The sequence below is a fragment of the Brachyhypopomus gauderio genome, chromosome 4 (assembly GCF_052324685.1).
Source record: "Brachyhypopomus gauderio isolate BG-103 chromosome 4, BGAUD_0.2, whole genome shotgun sequence".
Classification (NCBI taxonomy): domain Eukaryota; kingdom Metazoa; phylum Chordata; class Actinopteri; order Gymnotiformes; family Hypopomidae; genus Brachyhypopomus; species Brachyhypopomus gauderio.
The window spans coordinates 26536624-26559980 of record NC_135214.1 but is presented as its reverse complement, the minus strand read 5'-3'; the positions used below and the strand labels follow the sequence as shown (position 1 = coordinate 26559980).

The window sequence follows — 23357 nt, the reverse complement described above, 5'->3', positions numbered from 1 at the left end:
ACAAAACATGAACATGAAAGCTGCTTTTCACACTCTTCCATCTCCCCTCTTTGTAAAATTCCATCTGCTTACTTTGGACTTATGTTAATATATGTTTTTGGTTATCCTCCAGGAGGGTTAGTCCACCATGCATTAGTGGAGTGTGTACCAGGCTGACTACACAGACAGGAGTACCCCCACTAGTAATGCTTATTTGAACAGGCTGTGCTCATCTTTTCCTTAAAGGGGCCTGCAGTTCCTCTCCTGCCTGGGAAGTCCATGCCATCCCGCTCCTCCAGATATTGCTGTGGAGGATTCTTTTGCTTCTCCCACATATGCTCGAGAAATGCCAAATACACTGTATTTCCAAAAGTATTCACTCACCTTCCTTGACTCACATATGGGCTTAAGTGACATCCCATCATATATGATGTTGCTCCAACCTTTGCAGCTAAAACAGTTTCAACTCTTCTGGGAAGGCAGTCTACAAGGTTTAGGAATGTGTGATGAGAATGCCTGGCTGTCAGTCTCCACTTTAATTCATCCCAAAGATGTTCCATCAGGTTGAGGACTCAAGTTCAGTCAAGTTCATCCACACCAGACTCTACCATCCATGTCTATATGGACCTTGCTTTGTGAACTGGTGCGTAGTCATGTTGGAAGAGGAAGGGGCTAGCTCCAAACTGTTGAGAATGAGTACTGGCAAACAATAATGCATAGTCAAAGTTTTATTTATATAGCACTGTTTACAACATATGTTGTCATGAAGCAGCTTTACAAATGCATGGGTACAAATCCCTAATTAAGCGCTAGGGGTGACAGTGGCATGTAAAAACAACCTAGGCAGGGATTAGGAAGAATCCTTGGGAGGATCAAGACTCAAAAAGGGAACCCATCCTCCAGTGGGCAGCCCAGCTAGTGGCAGTCCATTTTTATAGTTCTATATCTAGGCCAAACAGTCCCTCCAGTCTGGGTGTTGGAACTTGGGTGACAGCATTGGCACATCTGCTGGCAAGTCAGAACATTTTTTCTAGGTGCTTTATGGAATTGTCTTTGTAGAGGCATGTAACCAGGATACAAAATAAGGTTAAATATTAAAAAATCTAATTAAACATGCATATTATTATGCTTAGCCTCATTTGAGCTAGAGATATTACTAAGCTTCAGTGGCCTCTTCTTGGGTCAGAACGTGTTCCTTCATCTCTACAAATTCTCGCTCTCTCTCTCTCTCTCTCTCTCTCTCTCTCTCTCTCTCTCTCTCTCTCTCCCTCTCTGTCTCTCTCTCTCTCTCTCTTTGGGTGGGGTGGTTGTGTTGTCTCCAGACTTTGGCTTCATGTTTGAGAGTTCCCCCGGTGGAAACCTTGGCTGGGAACCTGACATTAAGCTGACTGACGAGATGGTGATGATCATGGGAGGTAAAATGGAGGCCACACCATTCAAATGGTTCATGGAGATGTGCGTGCGCGGCTACTTGGCAGTCAGGTGTGAAGATTCTGTAAACACATTATTTTGTTATATAGCACATCATATGTACATTTCTGTGAAGGAGAAATGTGTTCTGATTTCTTGCTACAGACCATATATGGATGCGGTGGTTTCCTTGGTAACACTAATGTTGGACACCGGGCTTCCGTGTTTTCGTGGTCAGACTATTAAACTACTAAAGTGAGTACAACACATTAAGGTACATCAAAGGCAAACTGAGTCAAAATGCTCTTGATTTCACTTCTTTGTACCTGTTAAGGTGTTTTGTGGATATGTTCTTTAAAGGCTTTGTGTGTTGGTGTGGTTGCATTGCAGACAGCGATTCAACCCAAGCTTGAGTGAGAAGGAGGCAGCTGCCTTCATCATTAAAGTCATCCAGAACTGCTTCCTCAGCAGCAGGTCTTGAGACACACACACACACACACACACACACACACACTGCTCTCTCAATCACTCAGTTCAAATGTTTTTGGTATGAGAGATTTGGTATGATTTTGGTATGAACATGATGTAATGTGTTTTTTTTTTATTGTGTTTCAGGAGCAAAACGTATGATATGATCCAGTACTATCAAAACCAGATCCCATACTGATGTGCAAACTGATGTATGTGTTTGTGTTTGTGTGTGGGTGGAGTGCATGAATACCCAAATACCTATGGTACAAGTCAAAGGTTTGTACACACCTATATTTATTTTTTTACTATAAAGGCATAGGAAATTAAATAACATGCACTTTGTTAAACAAATATTGATTATCTTGGATTTTAGATTATAAATAGTCATATGGTCATATTTTTCCATCAGTCATGAAGAAATTCACATTTCTTAAGAAAACTAATTTAAGAATAAAACATTAAAATTCCTGTTAGACTGTGAAAAACACATTAAATCAAGGTGTAACCAAACTTTTGACTAGCAGTGTACCTTACACAAACCTTGTATTACTGCATGGCTTCAGTGGTGGTGAAAATACTGGATGAAAAATGTTAATTTAGTGCCAGCAGATCAGTAGTCAGCTGATTTGTCACCACTTTTAAAACTGCTTTGTTTTTTTACATGCAAATGTGTTTGAATTAATTTCATGAATGTGTTGAGGGGTATTACACTGGTGACGATTGATAACAATGTTCATTGTGCACTTATTAGTAGGATGCATGTTTTTTGAAAGAAAATCTATTTGTGTACCTCTCTCAGTACCTCTCTCTCTCTCACAGTTCTCAAAGCTTGTTGCACATTTAAAATGTGTTCCTAATATACCAGCAGTAAATGTAATTAGTGAGATTTTTAAATTTATTTTGAAGAAATTGAACACAGTCGGTGCAACATTATATGTGAAACAGATTAAATTGTTCTTGATTGTGAGGGCTTTGCTGCTTGTACACTGTGTACATGCTTGAATTCCATGGTGTATCATGCATGTAGAGCTTTGGAAGAATTACTGATCAAATCATCTGGATTTGATTCATTGTTCAATATTTTGCTTTTGGGTCTTTAGAAATGCTCAATGCTTTATATGTAACATTTTGGTCTTTATGATGGTGAGTCCAGCCTATTGCAGCCTTTGTGAAAATCGGTGTGCATTTCTTTGTCCCCATGGGAACAACGGGCAAGATCAGCCCTGAGAACTAGAACCAGCCTTAGCTTGTTTGAAGCATGTGTCTGTGTGCCAGGTAGTTTGATCATGTGCCTATGTGCCAGGTAATTTGATCATGTGCCTATGTGCCAGGTAGTTTGATCATGTGTCTGTGTGCCAGGTAGTTTGATCATGTGCCTGTGTGCCAGGTAGTTTGATCATGTGTCTGTGTGCCAGGTAATTTGATCATGTGTCTGTGTGCCAGGTAGTTTGATCATGTGCCTGTGTGCCAGGTAGTTTGACCATGTGCCTGTGTGCCAGGTAGTTTGACCATGTGCCTGTGTGCCAGGTAGTTTGAGAATGTGAATGTGAATTTCAATATTTGTACATGTTTACATGCTAAATATTTGTAAACTTGTTTTCAGAACAGAAGTTTGTTTATTGATGTTTATGACCTATTATTCTGTTTCAACTTATGCCTAATAAATAATAATAAAATATTAATAAATTTATAATAAATTATTATCTGGCAAGAACATATATTCATTCTTCAAAGTACAAATGAAGTGGTAAAAACCTCTTTAGTCATACATACATTTTCTATTTCTTCTGCAGTAAAAGAAGCAGTATGAACCACATTCTGTTTAAATAATATGTTGTCTGTCATCCCAAGAAAAATAAATTGTACTTAAACAGCTATTTATCAATGTAGTATTTACTCAAGAAAAACACAGTGGTCCTGTTACAAATTCCAAGCTTCTTTTGAATTTAGCTGGTTTTTGTCATTTTTCATTTCCAAGTGATCTCACACAGCTTCAGATATGTTGAGGGCAGGGCGCTACTTAATCCATTAGATTACAGTGTTACAGTGTGTTTCAAATCATTAGCATGGTTTAGAAATCAAATCTGCGTTCCATCTTACAAGATGTTCAAATGTTTCTGAAAACAGAGAAATTGTACTTTTGTAAAATTGTACTTGCATTAATATTATATTGTATTATGTTTGTGTTATATAACATTGTCATATGCAAATAAACTTATGCCCAGAAAAGGTTGTTTTTACAACAAACTGTCAGGCCTGATACAATGATTCACATTTGGCATGTATGAAATTACATGAAAAAGGGGGCATGCAGCGTATGCGACGCATAGGGGCGCTGCACTAGAGGGGGCGCCAAATCGATGAGATATAATACTTAATTTGTGTCCATCTTACGTCCGACATCCCCCCCCCCCCCCCCCCCCCCCCCCCCCGTTAACAACTTTCATTCGGGGTGCGCCGATAGTATGTTTGCATACACCTCAGAAAGTAATTGCACCCCTGGGTGAAAAACCAGTAGTGGAGGAAAGATTGGTTCTTTGATGGATTGTGCAGTTCTCATCACACTGGAAAGCCTTCCTGTCATGTCTAGTTCCGCCTCCATCTGTCTGTCAAGTCTCTGTTGTCATGTCCCATGTGCTTCTGTTTTCATTCTGGTTTTCAGTGCCTGGTTTTTTAAACCCACCCCTTGTAATTGATTTCATGTGTCCTTGACTAAACTTGGGTCTATTGATTTTGTCTGGTCTATACATATCCAGAAAATAATCTACCAGTAGTAGACTCTGGATGCAGAGTCTGGGGTTTGCACAATAATGTCACTCCAGACATTTGTTGTTACAGGTGACTTAGACAATTGTGATACACAACCAGACCCACAATGTATTCATGGTGTGGATAGAGGTGAATTTAGCCTTGAAGCAGAAGAAGTTGTTCTAGAGAAGGCTGAGCTGTAAAACTTTCTAATTACTTTAATTAATAAAGCATTAACTAATCATGATTACTTGTGACATATTGTAGTACATTCATGCTTATATGTACATTCACACAAACATTTGAACAAATCATTGTAGATGATAAATCATAGTTACAAATGTGAACAAATTACAGTTATAAATCATTAGTTCATTAGGATCTGAACTAATATAACTTTTTAATATAGTGTAAAAACGGCTAAAGGTTAGTACGATAACAGTTAGCAATTAGCTCCTATGTGAATTTTACCTTCAGGACAAATGGATGACATTTAAATAGACAGAAAGAAATGTCGTGACATTGGGTCATGTATAAAAGCTAACCAAATCAATCTGATTAGCTACGCTCAGTATTTCAAATGCATTAGCCATGAGCATGTCTCTGCATAATTTGACATTAATAGCTTGCAGTGTAACAACTGTACAATGGCTGCTCGTTTATTCTTCAGTTTTTTTAGATTTGATACTTGAACAGGACTTGAAAAATGTCTTATGGACGCTTGTAGATTGTAGTAGATGGTTGATTCCCTCTAAAGCTTGCTGTTTTGCTTCATAATGGAATTTATGGGGAATGCCATACTACATTATGGGCTATTTTTATATAGACTTTACCATATATATATATATATATATATATATATATATATATCATATATATATATATATATATATATATATATCATATATATATATATATATATCATATATATATATATATATATATATATATATATATATATATGCATGCGCATATATTATTAATTATCTACAGCCATATATTATTAATTCAATTCAAGCTTTCATTGAAATAACCAAGATGCAAAATGAAGATTGATTACCCATTCCAATTATAGTCGAAATAATCCTTACATTATACTTTTAATATACTGTACAATAGACATTTTATACTTCAAAAATAGACCTACAGGCCAGAAATAGCTAAAAAAAATGTAAAACTTGTAATATTCAACAGAACTATTTTAAAAATCATTAGGTGATGTATGTACTATATGGATTTATAATCATTTATAATATATATAATTTATAAGCCGCTGCTGCTTGCTATGCATAGAGGACTTGCAGACGACTTCTGGTTGAGGCATCACTTGCTGAGAATGGAAGGTAAGCTTGAAAAGCTTTTTACTGTATCTATGTACTGATAGCTTTTTATAAATATGTAGAGTTCAGTTGTAAAGTTCAATATTGTGATTCATTTAATTTTCTGTCTTTAGTAGCCAAATGCTGGAATAGAAGAAGCATGAGGAGGAGCCGGAATACCATACGCAGTTTCTATTGGTCAACTTCAACCACACCTATACGAGAATTCATGGCTGACAAGTTCCTCTCAGAGCTGGCTGAGACATGTGTGTCTCTTTCACGCCTGCAGTTACAGATGCATCTGTGAATCTGTTAAATAGTCGCTTTCATGTTTTCCCAGTTAATTTTCCATCTGTTCAGGTTTCCACATTTATTGTGGAGTGGGCGAGTGCTAAAGACTATGTTGGACATTTTACAGACACCCTCTCTCTGAGCGCTCTTTGAGTCTTTCTTTAGATCCAATTTGCAAAAGAGCTGTAAATATTCCTTTTACATATTTTTAAAGATTCCATCTCTTATACTTTCTAAAACACTAAGTTATATTTTTGGTCGGCTAGATCATCCACAAGAACCAACCATATTATAACATTCCTGGCACAAAAAATAAGTGAGGAGAAAGATATAAAATCTATATATTGTTAAATCCACAGACTTCAGTTCATTTTAATAAATCAACAAATTCATCAGTGCCTTTGTGATGAGGTAAGAGCTCACCCCATCACCAAACCCTTAGTTATACGCACAAAATAAAGAAAATACTTACCAGATGAAGAGACCCTGGGAGGAGGGAGCTGCCGGGCTGTGGCCTCTCTCTTCTAGTCCTGGTCATCCCAAGGTGCACCAGTGGGGGGAGATCCGGAGATGATGAACCTGCAGAATGGACATTAATCAATATGCATACTTAATCACTTAAAGGGACATTGAGGTGATCATCACCTTTTATGGTGATATATGAACTTATGTGTACAGCTCACTCATATAAGCTGCAAGTTTAAATGTTTCCCTTACCTATAGGGGAGAGTGGGGTGAGTTGTGCCAGTTTTTACTTAAAGTGATTTTAAAGTGAGACTATGACAGTAATGCTTCCAACTAAAATATGTACATATATTTCAGGATGTGGTGCATCCCTGGAATCAGTCACTTTAGATGTGAAATATAGTATTTACGAAATACAGCTTTTTGAAAAAAAGTGGTCTCGTGGCACAACTTGCCCCCAGTGCGGGGTAAGTTGTGCCATTGGAGAGAATACATTGGGGTAAATTGTGCCATTGATTACTGAAGTAAAATAATATATTTTGATCTCAAGAACTGGAATGCTATATAAAAGCTAGACAAATTCAATACAAAATTACTAATTTAAGGTTTATTTAAAGTTACTTTACAACATCAAAGGCTAATTTTCTACAAGCCTATTGTGCCACATGAGCACACAAAAGATAAATTTTTTTAAACAAGGCCTAACACTTCAGAACAAAGTTCAGTTCAAAATGAAACAAAAACAGTAGCAAATATTACGTTTTTTTTAGCATAATTAGCATATATCTTAATTTTTCCCTTATTGATCCATTGCAGTTTACATTTACATAAGTTGAAGCTATACGCTTTAAATAAGTCCAGTTCTTTTATATCCTATTTCTTTTCCATCTATCTTTTTCTTCTCCATGTATCGCTTTAATGACATCCTGCATATGCTCATCTCCCTCGCCACCTGACCAATAGACTTCCCTTCTCCACCTCTTCACTACTCTGTCCATGTCCTCTAGAGGAGTGGAAGCCCTGCATGTCTTCCTCTTATAACTCCGTGGCATGATGGTCTATTTCTATTTTGGGTCTAAAATTAAGAATGTCACATAGTTTAAGTGATTAAATATAAGAATACAATGTACAACTACAAAAAAAAAACAATATGTTTAAAATATTCATAAGTGGGTGTGAGTTGTGCCATTGGCACAACTTACCCCAGGCCCTATGGCACAAATCACCCCAACCCCACCATTTGGGAAAAAATGCATCATCCAGTAGTTTTGGGCTAACATTATGCTAGCTGCATAGACTCATAGTGTAGCTTACCAAAGTACTAAAACATGTGTAAAATGTTTTCATACTTCTCTATAACTGTTTGGACACAACAATCAAAAATCCTTGATCATAGGAATTTTACTTTGAAAGGCAAAAAACAGTTTTTTGAACTTAAAAGTGCTTTCCTCTCATGCATTGAGGCTCTCTTCTTTGCAGGATGAGTAAAATGAATGTTTTTTCAAAAATTAATGGTCACATAACCAATTTCTTCTCTGGTTCCCTAGAAACAGGGGGTGGCACAACTTCCCCCCTGGCACAAATCACCCCACTCTCCCCTACCCAATATAGCAGAGCCCTATCTGTGTGGGGCAGGGCTAAGGGTGGGGGAAAAAGAAAGGAGGCTTGATGGTTAAAGGCAAGGTAATGGTCTCCTCGTTTTTAAGACTAACACTCTGCATTGTTTGGAAATAAAAATACCTTTGAGCACTGGATAAGACTCTTGGAGACATTCTTGCAGCCATTTCTGGGAAGCCTACTAACTTATATGCCTGCTTATTATTACTGAACAGCACACTAATGTAGAACCTTTGCTTACTATAATTAACTATTCTCTAAGCTTAGGCCACATCCCCAAATCATTTAAACTTGCAGTCATCAAGCCACTAATTAAAAAGCCTGGTCTTAATCCCCAGGAACTGTCCAACTATAGGCCAATCTCTAATCTGTTGTTTATTTCCAAATTCTAGAGCAAGTAGTTTCTTCGCAACTCTCTTCTTTCTTACAGACAGAACATGTCCTACAGGTATTTCAGTCTGGATTTAGACCCCACTACAGCACTGAAACTGCGCTAACTAAAGTAGTTAATGATCTCTTAATATTCTGATAAAGGACACATTTCTTTTCTTATATTGTTAGACCTTAGTGCTGCTTTTGACACCATTGATCACAACATTCTACTGGATAGGCTGGAGACACTCATTGGCATAAGAGGTAATGCACTCTCCTGGTTTAAATCCTACCTGTCCCACAAGAATCTGTATTGTGCCCCATATTAATCTCATTGTATATGCTACTCCCGAAATTGAGAACTGTGTCAAAACAACCTGAAGTTAAATGAAACTTCTCCTCATTTGCAGGAACAGAAATGTGAATATAACTTCATCAGTATCATGAGAACACACATCTGGTAAGTTTTTATTTGATAATGACCTATGGAAAAGTGTGTGTGTTTGTGTGTGTGTGTGTGTGTGTGTGTTATTGTGTCCTGTTGGCACCACTGATAAATCTCTATTAAGAGATTTTAGTGTTGTGGAGTCCGTTTCTTTGTAGAAAACTCCCCAGATCATGTTATGTCACACCATGTTATGTATTGGTTGATTAGACTTGCAGTGTTGATGAAGTTGCACTACTCCATCTTGTGGCAGAATGCTGCTATTTGTTTTCTCAGTATGTCCTGTGCTGCAACGTGGTGTCATTGAGTATAAAATGGACTATAAGTCCTGTCAGATAAAATCTGCCATGTTGAACTTCTGCAACCAGTAGGTGATTCTACTTGTGTATATGTTTGTACACACGCATACACATGACCGGGACAAGCACAGTACATTTTTATTTGGTGTATGGCAGTGTTCAGCCTGTTGTTTTCCTTGCAACGTCTCAGTGAGCCCTCATGACTGTGGTCACCTCTGAACCCCTCCCTATAGATTAGCCTGTTAGAGCCACATGCTAGTCACTAGCACGTGAGCTATTTATGTTTAAATCAATGGTGGTTTAAATTGATGTCCACACACTCAACCTGTATTATCTATGTTTTTGCATGCTTCTACAATTGCTTGCAAACACCTACAAGCACCTAGGAGATGGTCTGGCTTGCCATTGCCGCAAGAGGATGTGCCATTGCCACAAGAGGACATGCTGATGCTAGCTCCTACCTGAGGCTCACCATCTGCACTGAAGTAACTGTGACTACTTGGCCATGGAACAAGAACCATAACTATAACTGTAGAACCACCTTTTGTCCACAAATACGGACTTGTGCTAACGGGCCGCCCAATGGAGGATGGGTTTCCTTTTGAGTCTTGGTCCTCCCGAGGTTTCTTCCTAATCCCCACCATCATAGGGAGTTTTTCCTTGCCACTGTTGCTTTTGGCTTGCTCATTAGGGATCTGGACCCATACGATTGTAAAGCTGCTTTGTGACAACATGTGTTGTAAAAAGCGCTATATAAATAAATTATATACACCAATGGAGTGGGTTACAGCTTTATTCCATCATCAGGAGACTCAAATGGGATTGAATGCCAGTGAGGCCAAGATGGCAGCGAGGTAGAACTGGCCCTGCTCTCTGGGTGGCATCACTTTCCCCAGTTAAGAGTCAATCATGTGCATGTGTTTGATCATCTATACAGAATTGGTCAGTTGTTATTCTTCTCCAAATGTAAACTGTCTTATGGCACTTTAGGAGTGGTAGCCTGAAAAGATGTGGTGGCACGCTTAATGTGATTTAAGTCTTTGCAACCCCAGGTTGTTAACTCTCATGTGATGGGCAGATGCTTAGACAGCATATGGGATTTCGTAATATTGAATACCCAAAACAGCAACATACACATATTGGTAAACACTCAGTATGACATTAGGAACCTAGAATATTCATCTGACTTTGACACTTAGCACATTGTCACATCTGTCACTGCCCCCCCTCCCCCATCTGTATATCACATCTGGCTCCGCCTCCCTCCTGTGTTTTGCGTTTGTATTCCATGTGCTTCTGTTTATGTTTCAGTTGTCCCTGCCAGTGTGACGCTGGGCGGCGACAGACGGACGAGACACAGAATCCGTGTTTTGGCTTGACAGACGTCACTTTTATTTTTACGATTATTGCGCAATCAGCGCACGAATAACAAATAGGTACACACAACGTGTAGACTTAGACAACGACGAGCACAGGACACTGCGCGAGCGCACATTAAATAGACAAACCACATTAGCCCGACGTGATCACGAGACGATTCACAGGTGAGACTTATTAATCACATGACAAAACCCTAACCACGTATATCCACTGACGCAGACAAAGCACGTGGACAACGTTGACACACGCCCAAAAGGGAGGGGCCGGGGTCCTCAACGTGACAGACGCCCCCTCCAAGGGCACTACCCGTCCCGGGGTGCCAACAGGACTGAGTGCCCCGAACCCACGATGATGGGCGGATCCGACGCGCTCAGTCCTGCGGACCGCCTAGAACACCCTCCCTGGGAAGACGGGGGGAAAGACGGGAGACACATTAAACGGAACATTCACAAACACACACACAGGCACGTTTACACAAAGTGGCACGAGAGGGAAAAATGGGTTAGGCACACAAATGGGGAGACTAACAAACACTGGTACACAAAAACATGAAACAGGGACCCAGCTACGCGCCAGGAGGAGAGCTAGGAGGGGAGAGAGACCGGGAGCTGCAGGCGCTGCAGGGGACATTCCTCCTCCAGCCTTCGCTGCGGACCCTCCGCTGAGTGCAGCGCGGCTGGCGGACGCGCCCGGTGCAGTGCGGCTGGCGGACGCGCCCGGTGCAGCGCGGCTGTCGTACGCGCCCGGTGCAGCGCGGCTGTCGTACGCGCCCAGTGCAGCGCGGCTGTCGTACGCGCCCAGTGCAGCGCGGCTGTCGTACGTGCCCGGTGGGCCGCAAGGGAGCTCCTCCTCTGTGTCCATCTCCTCCTCTGTGCCCTGGCTCCACTCCATGGACTGCTCCGGGCTGCCACCCCAGGAGCAGTCCATTGCACTTTCGCCGGAGCGGTCGGACACCGCTCTTCACCGAACCCCCTTTCCTAGTCCCGGCTGCTCTCTCAGAGGGGAGCGGACTCTCCTCCTCTCCCTCCAAATAGGAGCCTTCCTCCTCCTCCCCCTCCTCCTCTACGGTGGGAGAGAGACCTACGGGCGGAGGGAGGTAGTCCTCCTCCTCAGACTCCTCCTCCTCTTCTTTGCGGTAGTCGTCGGGGACCGCGTAACTCACCGATGGGAGGAAGACCTCCCCCTCCTCGCCACCGTGGTCGTCGGAAGAGGCGTCGCATACCGAAGGGGGGTAGGCTTCCTCCTCCTCGCCCCCGTAGTCAACGGTGGAGGCGTCGTCATCCGAGGGGGGGTAGGCTTCCTCCTCCTCGCCACCGTAGTTAATGGTGGAGGCCTCGCCTACCGAAGGGGAATAGTCCTCCTCTTCTTCCTGCTCCTCTCCCTCAGAATCCTCCTCGCCGAATTCCACCTCCAGGGTGGACGCGATTGCGCCTACCTTCAGAGGCGAGGTGGCGCGAGAAGGAGCAAGGTGTCGCTCCCTCCATATACGCACCACCCCCTCGCGGAGCATCTCCGCCAGCTCGGGGTCCTTTCGCTCGAGCCCCCGGGCTGCGGCCAGTTGGTAGGCACACACCGGGTCCTTCTCCAGCTCCTCGACCGACGGTGTGGCCTCTTGGCACGGGGGGGTGTCCTCCTCCCGCTTGCCCTCGGGTGAGGGCTCCTGGGAAGGAGAGGGATGTCTCTCTCTCCACACCCGCACCGCTGTCTTGCGGTACTCCTCCGCCAACTCCGGTATAGCTGTCTCCCGAGCCGCACGCAACAGATGTGCGCACTCGGGGTCCCGCTTCATCTGTACCAGAGTCGGCGTAGAGCAGCGGCGCGAGGGGGAGGACGAAGCGTGGTGATGTCGCTTGCTTGGGCGATTTGCCTTCTTCTGCCGGGTGGCGTAGCCAGGCGTGGTCTCAGGACGGCTCGTCGTTCTGTGACGCTGGGCGGCGACAGACGGACGAGACACAGAATCCGTGTTTTGGCTTGACAGACGTCACTTTTATTTTTACGATTATTGCGCAATCAGCACACGAATAACAAATAGGTACACACAACGTGTAGACTTAGACAACGATGAACACAGGACACTGCGCGAGCGCACATTAAATAGACAAACCACATTAGCCCCACATGATCATGAGACGATTCACAGGTGAGACTTATTAATCACATGACAAAACCCTAACCACGTATATCCACTGACGCAGACAAAGCACGTGGACAATGTTGACACACGCCCAAAAGGGAGGGGCCGGGGTCCTCAACGTGACAGCCAGGTACTTTGTAACCTCGCCTGTTGTGATTATTATTATGTGTTCCTTGTTTAGGATCTTGTTAGTATCATGTATTTAAGCCCTATGTTTCCATTGTTTCTTGGCTGGTTTTTGTTAATTGTACAGCTGCTTTTCTGAAAAAAAAATTAAAAAGTCTATGTTTTCTACATGTTTTCTTGAACATCTGGACATATTACATTGATTATAAATAGATTAACACCAATTCATCTGCTACAATTAATTTTACTGTACTTTATAAAAAAAAAACAAGAAAAGAAAAGAAAAAGGTTAGTTTCCTTGATGCCTCTCAAATAAAGTATCTACTTTAAAGTTGAGGAATGAAGATTTTGAGACACCTACCTGCACATTGTCTGCATTTGAAGTAGAGACCTCATTTCCTAGACAGGACCTAGAATTCAAACATGATGAAGCAGCATTTAGCTCTTTTTGCTGCATAAATAGAGCCAACTCTCAATCAACCTTATATGTGCCCCAAATGTAGCTATTTTCAAAACAGTTAAGCTCCTGCACTATAACTGGCATTGCTTAACTTTTTTAGTTTATTATTTTATTATTATTTATTATGTTTTTATACATTTTAATGTATTATTTATTACATTTTATTGTTATATTTTTCACCTTTTAATCAGATGCAATATTTTTATTATTACATTTTATGTATGTTGCCCTTGTCCCACTATGGCCAACATAGGAAAGTATTTAATAGCCTGAGGTCCCGGCTACAGTGTAAACTCTGTCCTCAACCGCGTTACTCTGACTAAAGTTAATGCCATAACCAACAATAATCTCTATGCAGACATACTCCGTGACATGCACATTGGTAGCCACAGTAAGACACAGTGGCTCTGTCCAAAATGCCATACTTCCCTCCTATTCAGTACGCCAAAGCAGTGTGAGATAAAAGGTAGTGTGTCCAAATACACATTAGGCATTAAACAGTAACTGAAAAGTACCCGGATGGCTTACTGAATCAGGCGCCATTTTGAAGTATGCGATTGTGGCACACTGTTTTATCCCATAATTCAACTGGAGCAGCAGAGGCGTTCAGAGCAGAGAAGGCAGTGAGTCGGCTGTTTACAAATATAGGTAAGCTTATAGGGTTAATCATACAATTGAACTAAGAAACAGTATGAAGAAACAAAAGTTAAAAGAATAAATTAAACCAGGGCTAGATATACTAAAATATAACTTTGGTCATGACAAGATACAAGTAACTCTTTGCTATTCATCACCTAAGACAACTTGGTTAAACTGGTGAATAATAAATAACAATAAACGCAGTATTCAAGACATGTGCCTCAATGAATTTGTTTTACATTCTAAAGACTCTTCAGTTTGCATCAACTCTGAGTTTTTCTTGTAGCATCTGTAGCTGCACGTGTGTTATGTTCATTCATGTATAAATGTAGCATCTGTATCCGCATATGTTCGTTCATGTATGAAGTGTGAAGCATGTGTGGTATGTTTGTTTATGTATAAAAATAGCATCTGTAGCTGCATGTGTGTTATGTTTGTTTATGTATAAATGGAGCATCTGTAGCGTCATGGAATTCGACGTTCATTCCATGAAGCTCTCTGCGCACTGTTCTTGAGCTAATCTGAAGGCCACATCAAGATTGGATGACTGTAGTGATTGACTGCAGAAAGTTGGCGACCTCTTTGCACTATGCGCCTCAGCATCCACCGACCCCACTCCACCATTTTACGTGGCCTACAACTTCATGGCTGAGTCGATGTTGTTCCCACTTACTTCTATTTTTTTGTAATACAGCTGGCAGTTGACTGGAATATTTAGGAGCAAGGAAATTTCAAGACTGTATTTGTTGCACAGGTTCCACGCTGGAATTCACTGAGCTACTGAGAGTGATCCATTCTTTCACAAATGTTTATAAAAACAGTCTGCATGCCTAGGTGATTAATTTTATACACCTGTGGCCATGGAAGTGATTGGAACACCTGATTACGATATTTTGGATGGGTGAGTGAATACCTTTGGCAATATAGTGTATGTGCATGGCAATTTGGTAGTTGGTGTGACGTGTAAATGTAGTTCTGCATGACACATGCTCATGTTATTCCTTGTGTTTATGTTTTGTAATACTACACTTAATACTGCTTTTTTATGCTGGATGCTGTAGTTTCCTTGGTAACACTAATGTTGAACACCAGGCTTCAGTGTTTCTGCAGTACAGCACACTAAGGTAAGGCAAAGCTGAATCAAAATGGTGTTTTCAATATAACTGTTTTTTGTACCTGTGAATGTGTTGTGTATTGGTGTGTGTATCCAAGCTTGAGTGAGAAGGAGGTAGCTCCTCTTTAAAGTCATCCAGAACTGCTTCCTCAGCAGCAGGTCTGCCAACCCCCACCAACACACACTCATGAACACAGACATACGGCTCTTTCACACAATCTCAACACAAACGTTGAATAAATGTAGGTATGACCATGTTTTTCAGAGGCAAATATGAGTAGGAAGACCAGATGTCCTTGTGTGTGTTTGTGTAGCAGAGTTGTTTTAATATGTGTACGCAGTAGTAATAATAATGCAACCAACAACCCACTTGGAAGACTTAACATCTTGGAAGAATGATCACTTCTATTGTCATGGCAAATCAGATATGAAATTGTACAGCTTGAGATTATGTCCATTTCCACATACTGCTGAGATGTGGTCTATTCACCTATATTAAAGCAACACTGAATATCTTCAAAAGAAACTCTTGTCAGCCTAGTAATACTATACAGGACCTAAGAGAACCAAAATACTACCCACAACAAATTTTGTGGTCCAAACAAACTAAAAAGCCTCAGTTCCCTGAGTATGCAATTAGTTCTCAAGTACACAGTTAGCCTCCATGCAAACACACAGAAAAATCTTCTCATCCACATTAAGAAGGCTTATTGGTTGAAACTGAAATATGCACACTGCACTGTTCTCTTGTGGTATTAAATTCCCACTACTCTCTGCCATTCCTTTTGGATTATTCCTTTCTTGAACAATACTACCGTCAACAACACAAACACCTTAGGTTCATTTATACTTTCCTGTGAGAAAAGTTTATATATAGTTTATATATAGGTGTATGAACCCTGCAAACATAACTTTAATCGTTCCTCTGAAGCGCAGCACGCGCGAAGTTACAAAAATCGAGAGGTGCACGACCTCGCGACGTGAAATCGCGCGGGGCCAACGCGCATGGGCGGAGCCACCGCGATTGCGTCATTTTTGAAGCGTGGATCCTCGCGCCAGTCGCGACGCCTCAAGTATAAACCTAGCTTTAGATGTACCATAGGCTGTCAGCTGTACCTTTTATAGGGTTTATGAGAAACCCCTTAGGCCCTGGTGCAGAAACAGTCCATGCATGATGTACAAAATATTGCACTTCCTTGTTCTTGGAGGACAATGATATATCTGATATTCTTCATGTTTCCGGCATAATGTATTCTAGCAGTACCAATGTACCCCCACCCCTCCACCCCTATTTAGCTTTGAAAATCCTGCCGAGAAACTTCAACTTCTTTCCAAACGTTAATCTACCACTTTCCCATCTGTTTTAACAAATTTTAAAGGTTCCTTTAAATTGTTGCTCTGGCTTGCTCCGTCTTTTTCGTCTTTAGTCTGAGAATATCTGCTTTCCAGAGTGCAGCCAAGTTATTCTTCAGCTCTTCGTGCAATATAGCAACACTACAATCTATCCGCTTCACATCTGCAAAATACCAGATATTGCCATACATGATCATATATCTTACCATGCTATCATGTTATTCAACTTCTTCTCAACTGTGCCATTCAAATCCACGAGCAGACCTTTAAAATAATCACTAATTCTCATCCATAGCTTAATTTATGTCGCTTCCAACCATCTAACCTTCAGCTTCTGCCCACTCCCCTTTTCTCTCATTAGTTGCTTCACCATTTAAGTCAGCGTTAACCGAAGGGTTCTCTCAGAAATCGTCGTTCCGCGCTGATCAAATGCAAAAGACTCGACGCGGTAGTAACGGGAAATACAGAAGCAACAGCCTCGCTATGCAGTCCTCGTTGGGCACAACGGCGCGACAGCCAGGGCAGAAACGATTATGTATTCATTCATAAGATATATTCAATGCATATAACATTCACCACAGATGTATCTGTTTTTATTTAGCCCATCGTGTAATAAATATAGTTCAGCCAATTTTCCGCCTATGTAGGCAGGGTCATTGCGCAATCTTTTCCTGGGATCAAACATCGGTGCGCGACCGGAGCTTGTCGTCAAGGGAACGGTGATATTTCCCTGTCAGCTTCACAGGTGACAAGACCTTGGTGTATATTTTTGTCCTTCTTTGAACAAAACAAAATTATGCAAATAGAACTCAAATGCGTCCAAACAACCTGAAGTCTATGGTGGAGCGAAATACATAGACAAGACATGTCTTCTTATAACGGATTCTTGGAGATATGCCTGGCAATATTATTCCTTTCCATTTCTGCTCGGATAACATGCTGACTGATTTGATTAAACTAGTGACCTGTGATGGAGGAGCAATTATGAGAGAAAGATTTGCACCATTGGACGATGTAAATCCGGATATGATATAAAGAAGGGATCACGGGTTTGATTAACAGCGCTGTTAAAATTGAGAGAAGGGAACAGAAAGAAAAAGAAGATAACATATTTTGGACCTAAGTGGAAAAGAACAGCATCGATAATTTTGTAAGTTATCGCTGGTTTAAAGAACATTTCTTAGCAAAGTAAACACGCATACACGTTCTTGAGCAGATATGTAGAATTGCTTGTGATGTACAGCGGGCTGCAGCTAGCGTCTATATTTTTATTTGAAGCGTGGGTTTAGCTAGTTTGAATGCATTTGAAATAGTAAGAAGTTATATGGCATTAATCGGGGAATTATTTGATGCGGGACTAGTAAAATCTGCTTCATGAATATGGACCTCGATACGAGGCCAAACGATAAGCTCTATGATCTCGTTGATTTGGAAAATACGCATAATGTACGAGAGACACAGTGAAAATGCGAGAGAATCAGTGAAAATGCCATTTACTAATACGGTGGGTAAGTGGATTTCTGACCACTATATGAATACTCAGATTTCCTCTCTGTGTTTCTCTTTCACTGTCTGTCTCTGTGTATTTGTCTCTCTCCTTATCTCTTTTAATATACTCTGTCTTCTCTATCAGTATATCAGAGGTGGTGAAGCATGTTGAGTAGGTTTGATGATGCTTTCTCTCCAACCTGCTCTAAAAACATTTAGCAGTGGTGAAATCATGCAGTGATCTGTAATGGTATTTTTGGTCATTTTTGAGTAATTGGCTATACAATGTATTAAGTATGTTTTTGTACTCATTTTTGATTGACTCTACTCTAAAAAAACTCTACTTTTTGTTTGTTCAAAGTTAGGACAGCCTGCCAAACCTCAGTACACATTCAAGACAACAACTGGGGGAAAATCATCATCCTCATTGAAGGCTGTTTCATTTAAAGTACTTTGCCTGCACACCTACACTGGAACCTTGATATGACCCTGCGAACCAGCCCTGTGAAGAGGCACTTGTGCGTATAGTTTTTGTCTAATGGGTGAATTTATAGTTGTTTTGTTGAGAATCTAAGCTCGAAAGCTGTAGTGGTGTGTATAACTATCTCAGCAACAACCCACATAGCCTCTCCTTATCACACACGACTTTTCACAGAAGGTAAAGAAGAAATACTGGTAACTGTCTGTCTGTCATAACCCCAGGAACTGGATTTTCTGTCTAATGTTCTGTCTCCATGACTAGCTGAGGGCATTTGTCTCCCCCTCCCCAATCTTTTATTCAATAGACAGACTCTTATCAGACCTCCCTGTTCTAGTTCTATCTAGAGCAAGTCTCTTAGCTTCAGAGTAGGATTTATTTGTAGAGTCTGAGACGCCTCCACCTGTAGCTTCACTTTAAGGGTGCCTCCAGGCATTTGTCCTTCAAATCCTTGAGTGTCACTTGAGGAAGCCTTTGTCGCCCCCTGGTGTGTGGAGGTGTGAAGATGGCTCGGCCCAGTCCTGGTCTGCTGGTGTCAGTTGGAGGGGGGCTGGGTTACTCCCCACAGAGCATGGCCCGTGTGGTGGTGTGGGAATGGCTGAATGAACATGGACGCTGGAGACCATACAGTGCAGCCGCATGCCACCACATTGAAAATGTCCTAAAGGGAGATGCCCGCGGCACCGTCATCCTCGGGCAGGTGGATCCACAGCTTGTGCCCTACGTCATTGACCTGCAGTCTATGCATCAGTTCCGGCAGGACACAGGTGAGAGATCGCACATGCCAATGCACCAAGACAATTGTAGGGAGTTACACCACCCAAATGTCATCATAGCACACCAGTGATGTGCACTCTTGGTCCTGCAGAAGCACTACACCATTTTGTTTTCTGTACTCCAATATGCCTGCTTTAGCTCGTTAATAAAATTATCAGCCTCTTCATAAGTTGGATTTGGTATGTGGTGTAAAATAGAAAAATGCACTAAAGTGATGCAGTGGCTATGCAGGATTGGGAAGCACATTTTTGGTAGTACATCATTATTTATAAAGTACAGTATTTAGCATCAACACTGGAAATTGTAGTTTTATGTTTGAATCAAGTATGGAGTATATAACTGGAGTATATAACTAATAGTTATATACTTTATCAAGTAACTGGGTGATTACTACAAAAATATTTTTAAAAAATTGCTAGAGTCATAAATATGGGCTTTCTCTGATACGCACATATGTGCTCATACCCAAATTTCATGTGGTCAGTGCAAGTGATGCCATTGTTGTAAGGATGACATTACTATTGAAGCCTACCTATAATCTTTTGCTGTGTGTGAGTATTTAATTGTGGTGCTTGAGCTGGCTTGATCTGTTGCTCTGCTATTGGACCTTCAACATGGCTGGAGTTTATGATTATAAGTAAATGATTATAATAACAGGAAATCCTCTTTTGCACTGTATTATTTTCTGTGCTTGTGCATATTTTATGATAATAAATAATAATTGCATATACAGTGAGGAAAATAAGTATTTTAATACCCCGCGACCTTGCACGTTCTCCCACTATGAAATCATGGAGGGGTCTGAAATGTTCATCTTAGGTCCATGTCCACTGTGAGAGACATAATCTAAAAAAATCCAGATATCACAATGTATGATTTTTTAATAATTTATTTGTGTTACTGCTGCAAATAAGTATTTGAACACCTGTGAAATGTTAATATTTGGTACAGTAGCCTTTGTTTGCAATTACAGAGGTCAAATGTTTCCTGTAGTTTTTACCAGGTGTGCACACACTGCAGCAGAGATTTTGGCCCATTCCTCCACACAGATCTTCTCCAGATCAGCCAGGTTTCTGGGCTGGGAAACATGGAGTTTGAGCTCCCTCCAAATATTTTCTATAGGGTTTAGGTCTGGACACTGGCTAGGCCACTCCAGAACCTTGACATGCTTCTTCTGGAGCCACCCCTTGGTTCTCCTGGCTGTGTGCTTTGGGTCATTGTCATGTTGAAAGACCCAGCCATGATCCATCTTCAATGCTCTAACTGAGGGAAGGAGGTTGTTCCCCAAAATCTCACAATTCATGGCCCCAGTCATTCTCTCCTTAATACAGTGCAGTCGTCCTGTACCATGTGCAGAAAAACACCCCAAAGCATGATGCTTCCACCCACAAGCTTCACAGTAGGGACTGTGTTTTTGGGATGGTACTCCTCATTCTTTGTCCTCCAAACATGGCAAGTGGAATTAAGACCAAAAAGTTCTATTTTGGTCTCATCTGACCACAGAACGTTCTCCCATAACTCCTCTGGATCATTTAAATGGTCAAAAGCAAACTTAAGACAGGCCTGGACATGTGCTGATTTAAGTAGGGGAACCTACCATGCCATGCATGTCTTTTAACTATGGTGTCTTAGTGTATTACCCACAGCAACTTTGGAAACAGTGGTGCCAGCTCTCTTCAGGTCATTGACCAGCTCCTCCCGTGTAGTTCTGGGCTGATTCCTCACCTTTCTTAGGATCATTGCATGCCACAAGGTTGCAAAGCACTTGCATGGAGCCCCAATCTGAGGGAGATTGATGGTCATGTTTAACTTCTTCCATTTTCTAATAATTGCTCCAATAGTTGATATTTTTTCACCAAGCTGCCTGGCAATTGCCCCATAGCCCTTTCCACACTTGCAGAGGTCTACAATTTTGTCTCTGGTGTCTTTGGACAGCTCTTTGGTCTTAGCCATGTTAGTAGGTGGACTGATTGTGTGGGGTGGACAGATGTCTTTATGCAGCTCACGACCTCAAACAGGTGCTTCTAATATAGAACAATAAGTGGAGTGGAGGTGGACTTTTTAAAGGCAGACTAACAGGTCTTTGAGGGCCAGAATTTTTGCTGAATGGCAGGTGTTCAAATACTTATTTGCAGCAGTAACGCACACATAAATTATTACATTGTGATTTCCAGATTTTTTTAGATTATGTCTTTCACAGTGGACATGCACCTGAGATGAAAAATTCAGATCCCTCCATGATTTCTAAGTGGGAGAACTTGCAGGGTGTTCAAATACTTATTTTCCTCACTGTATAACAACTACATCAAACTACATTACCTGTTTTCTGTTCTCTGTGTTCTGTGAATTTGTTCTCTTGTACCACTTTCAGTTAAGCAGGTTTTTTTTCATTTATAATATATAATTTGAAGTGGAGATGGAGAGTCTGAGAGAGTGAGAGAGAGAGAGACAGCAAGCAAGAGAGAGAGAGAGATTGTGTGAAAACATGTTTGTTAAAATGTGTTTGCCTTGGCTTGGTAGAGTTTAATCATTGGCCAGACAGATTGATCCATGCATGTCCCAAGGGAGGTGTTTGTGGTTCTGACTTCACTGCTGTAGACTTATCCTCTTTCTCTCTCTCACACACACACACACACACACACACACACACACACACACACACACACACACACACACACACACACACACACACACACACACACACACACACACACACACACACACACACACAAACACACACACACCAAATTCTGTTGATTCATAGAATATTACTGCATAAAACATAATGGCCCTGTAGTTGGCAGTAATATTGCAAATAGAGGTTGCTTCTATAACTGCTATGGTTGCCGTGGTGAATGTAGACCTTCATTTTCACAGCCCTGCTTGTGCATGATAGTAGGATTGTGAAAAACCCATCTCACATAGAGCATTGTGCATGTCTATGTGTGAGAGCTTGCCTCTTCCTATAGCTGTGGATTGGTTTTAGCTTTTTAATGTGGTCTGTAATGTGTATGTGAAAGTGTGTTTACACTGTAAAGTGTGTGGGTGTGTATGCTCATACTCAGAAAACTTTCTTATCTCTTGAAACTTAGCTTTCTTTGAGTGAATGTGAGTTTGTAACAGGATAGATGTCAACAGCAGATGACCCAGATATTTCAACATTACCATTTTGTATTTTTTATCTATTATTACCAGAATTGTAATAGCAGCAAAAAGTGTTGTCAATACACATATTGCCGTACTGCAGAGGATACCATATGCAGCAGTGCAAGTAATGAATGTTGCATGTCTCAGCATATCTTAAGTTATACAATGTAGGGGGGTTTAGTTATGATATTTACCTACCCTACCTGCTAGCCTACAACCAAGGATGGAAATATGTGCAGAAGAAGTATTAGTGTGTGTAAAAACTTAATAAAGTATCTGACTACAAAATATAGTAGGTAAGAACCTAAGGGAACTCAGTTCTCAATTAGCTCAGTGCAGGTTCTAAAATATACCTAACCAACTTTATATAGTTCCTTTATAGTTCCTATAAAGTTCATATAGTCCAGGCTAAAAACAATAGCCTGCTTTGCTTTGGTATTACCTTTATCTGATACTAGTTATGAGTTCATCTAGCCCATTGTATCTATAACCATAACCATTGTGTCTATAACTGACAAAATATTAAACAATATAACAACTATTCTAAATTAAACTAAAACAAGATAATACCCAATGGAAACAGTAATACAGACTGGTGCAGGGGGCCTCACGGTGCAAGGAAGAAGAAGGCAAAGAAGAGCTAGAAGCAGAAGAAGAGAAAAGGCCCTACACCAAAATCCTCTCCTTTAAACCTCCAGCATATCAATGAGACATCAGCTACAAAAAACAGGTTAACCAATGGGAATCATGTTGATGATATGGACAACAGAGTACATTTCCACACAGGACCCCCACTTTTGGGGTGAGCTTTACAATCTTTCCCAGTGAGTGATGTAAAAGTTATC

General features: G+C 41.1%; 3 protein-coding genes and 1 long non-coding RNA gene across 8 annotated transcripts in view; 3 read left to right on the top strand and 1 right to left on the bottom strand.

Moving 5' to 3' along the window:
* pi4kab (phosphatidylinositol 4-kinase, catalytic, alpha b) overlaps positions 1-4107 on the top strand; it is a 43113-nt gene extending 39006 nt beyond the window's left edge. For both annotated transcript variants that reach the window (XM_077003386.1, XM_077003385.1), the window contains exons 52-55: positions 1302-1461; positions 1555-1644; positions 1780-1863; positions 2005-4107. In XM_077003386.1, coding sequence (XP_076859501.1) covers positions 1302-1461; positions 1555-1644; positions 1780-1863; positions 2005-2056 — 386 coding nt within the window. In that variant the 3' untranslated portion in view covers positions 2057-4107. The remainder of the gene's footprint in view (positions 1-1301; positions 1462-1554; positions 1645-1779; positions 1864-2004) is intronic.
* Positions 4108-8033: 3926 nt separating this feature from the next.
* LOC143511650 (uncharacterized) lies at positions 8034-10277 on the top strand. The gene is made up of 3 exons (XR_013130214.1): positions 8034-8936; positions 9083-9132; positions 9796-10277. It is a non-coding gene; the product is annotated as an uncharacterized LOC143511650 (long non-coding RNA).
* A 115-nt stretch (positions 10278-10392) lies between these two features.
* LOC143511699 (uncharacterized) lies at positions 10393-16966 on the bottom strand. Its single transcript, XM_077001275.1, has 4 exons — positions 16829-16966; positions 13418-13466; positions 11536-13191; positions 10393-10416 (listed from the first exon to the last, which is right to left on the bottom strand). The coding sequence occupies exons 3-4, from the start codon at positions 12583-12585 to the stop codon at positions 10393-10395; spliced, it is 1074 nt and encodes a 357-aa protein (XP_076857390.1). The 5' UTR covers positions 12586-13191; positions 13418-13466; positions 16829-16966.
* The window catches only part of dtx1 (deltex 1, E3 ubiquitin ligase), a 38461-nt gene continuing 29702 nt past the window's right edge, over positions 14599-23357 (top strand). For 2 of the 4 annotated variants that reach the window (XM_077003384.1, XM_077003381.1), the window contains exons 1-2: positions 17332-17772; positions 18472-19355. In XM_077003384.1, the coding sequence (XP_076859499.1) occupies positions 19094-19355 (262 nt within the window). In that variant the 5' untranslated portion in view covers positions 17332-17772; positions 18472-19093. Of the gene's footprint in view, positions 15057-15216; positions 15280-17331; positions 17773-18255; positions 18283-18471; positions 19356-23357 lie in introns of those variants that run through there. The other 2 variants (XM_077003382.1, XM_077003383.1) reach the window with 2 other exon arrangements.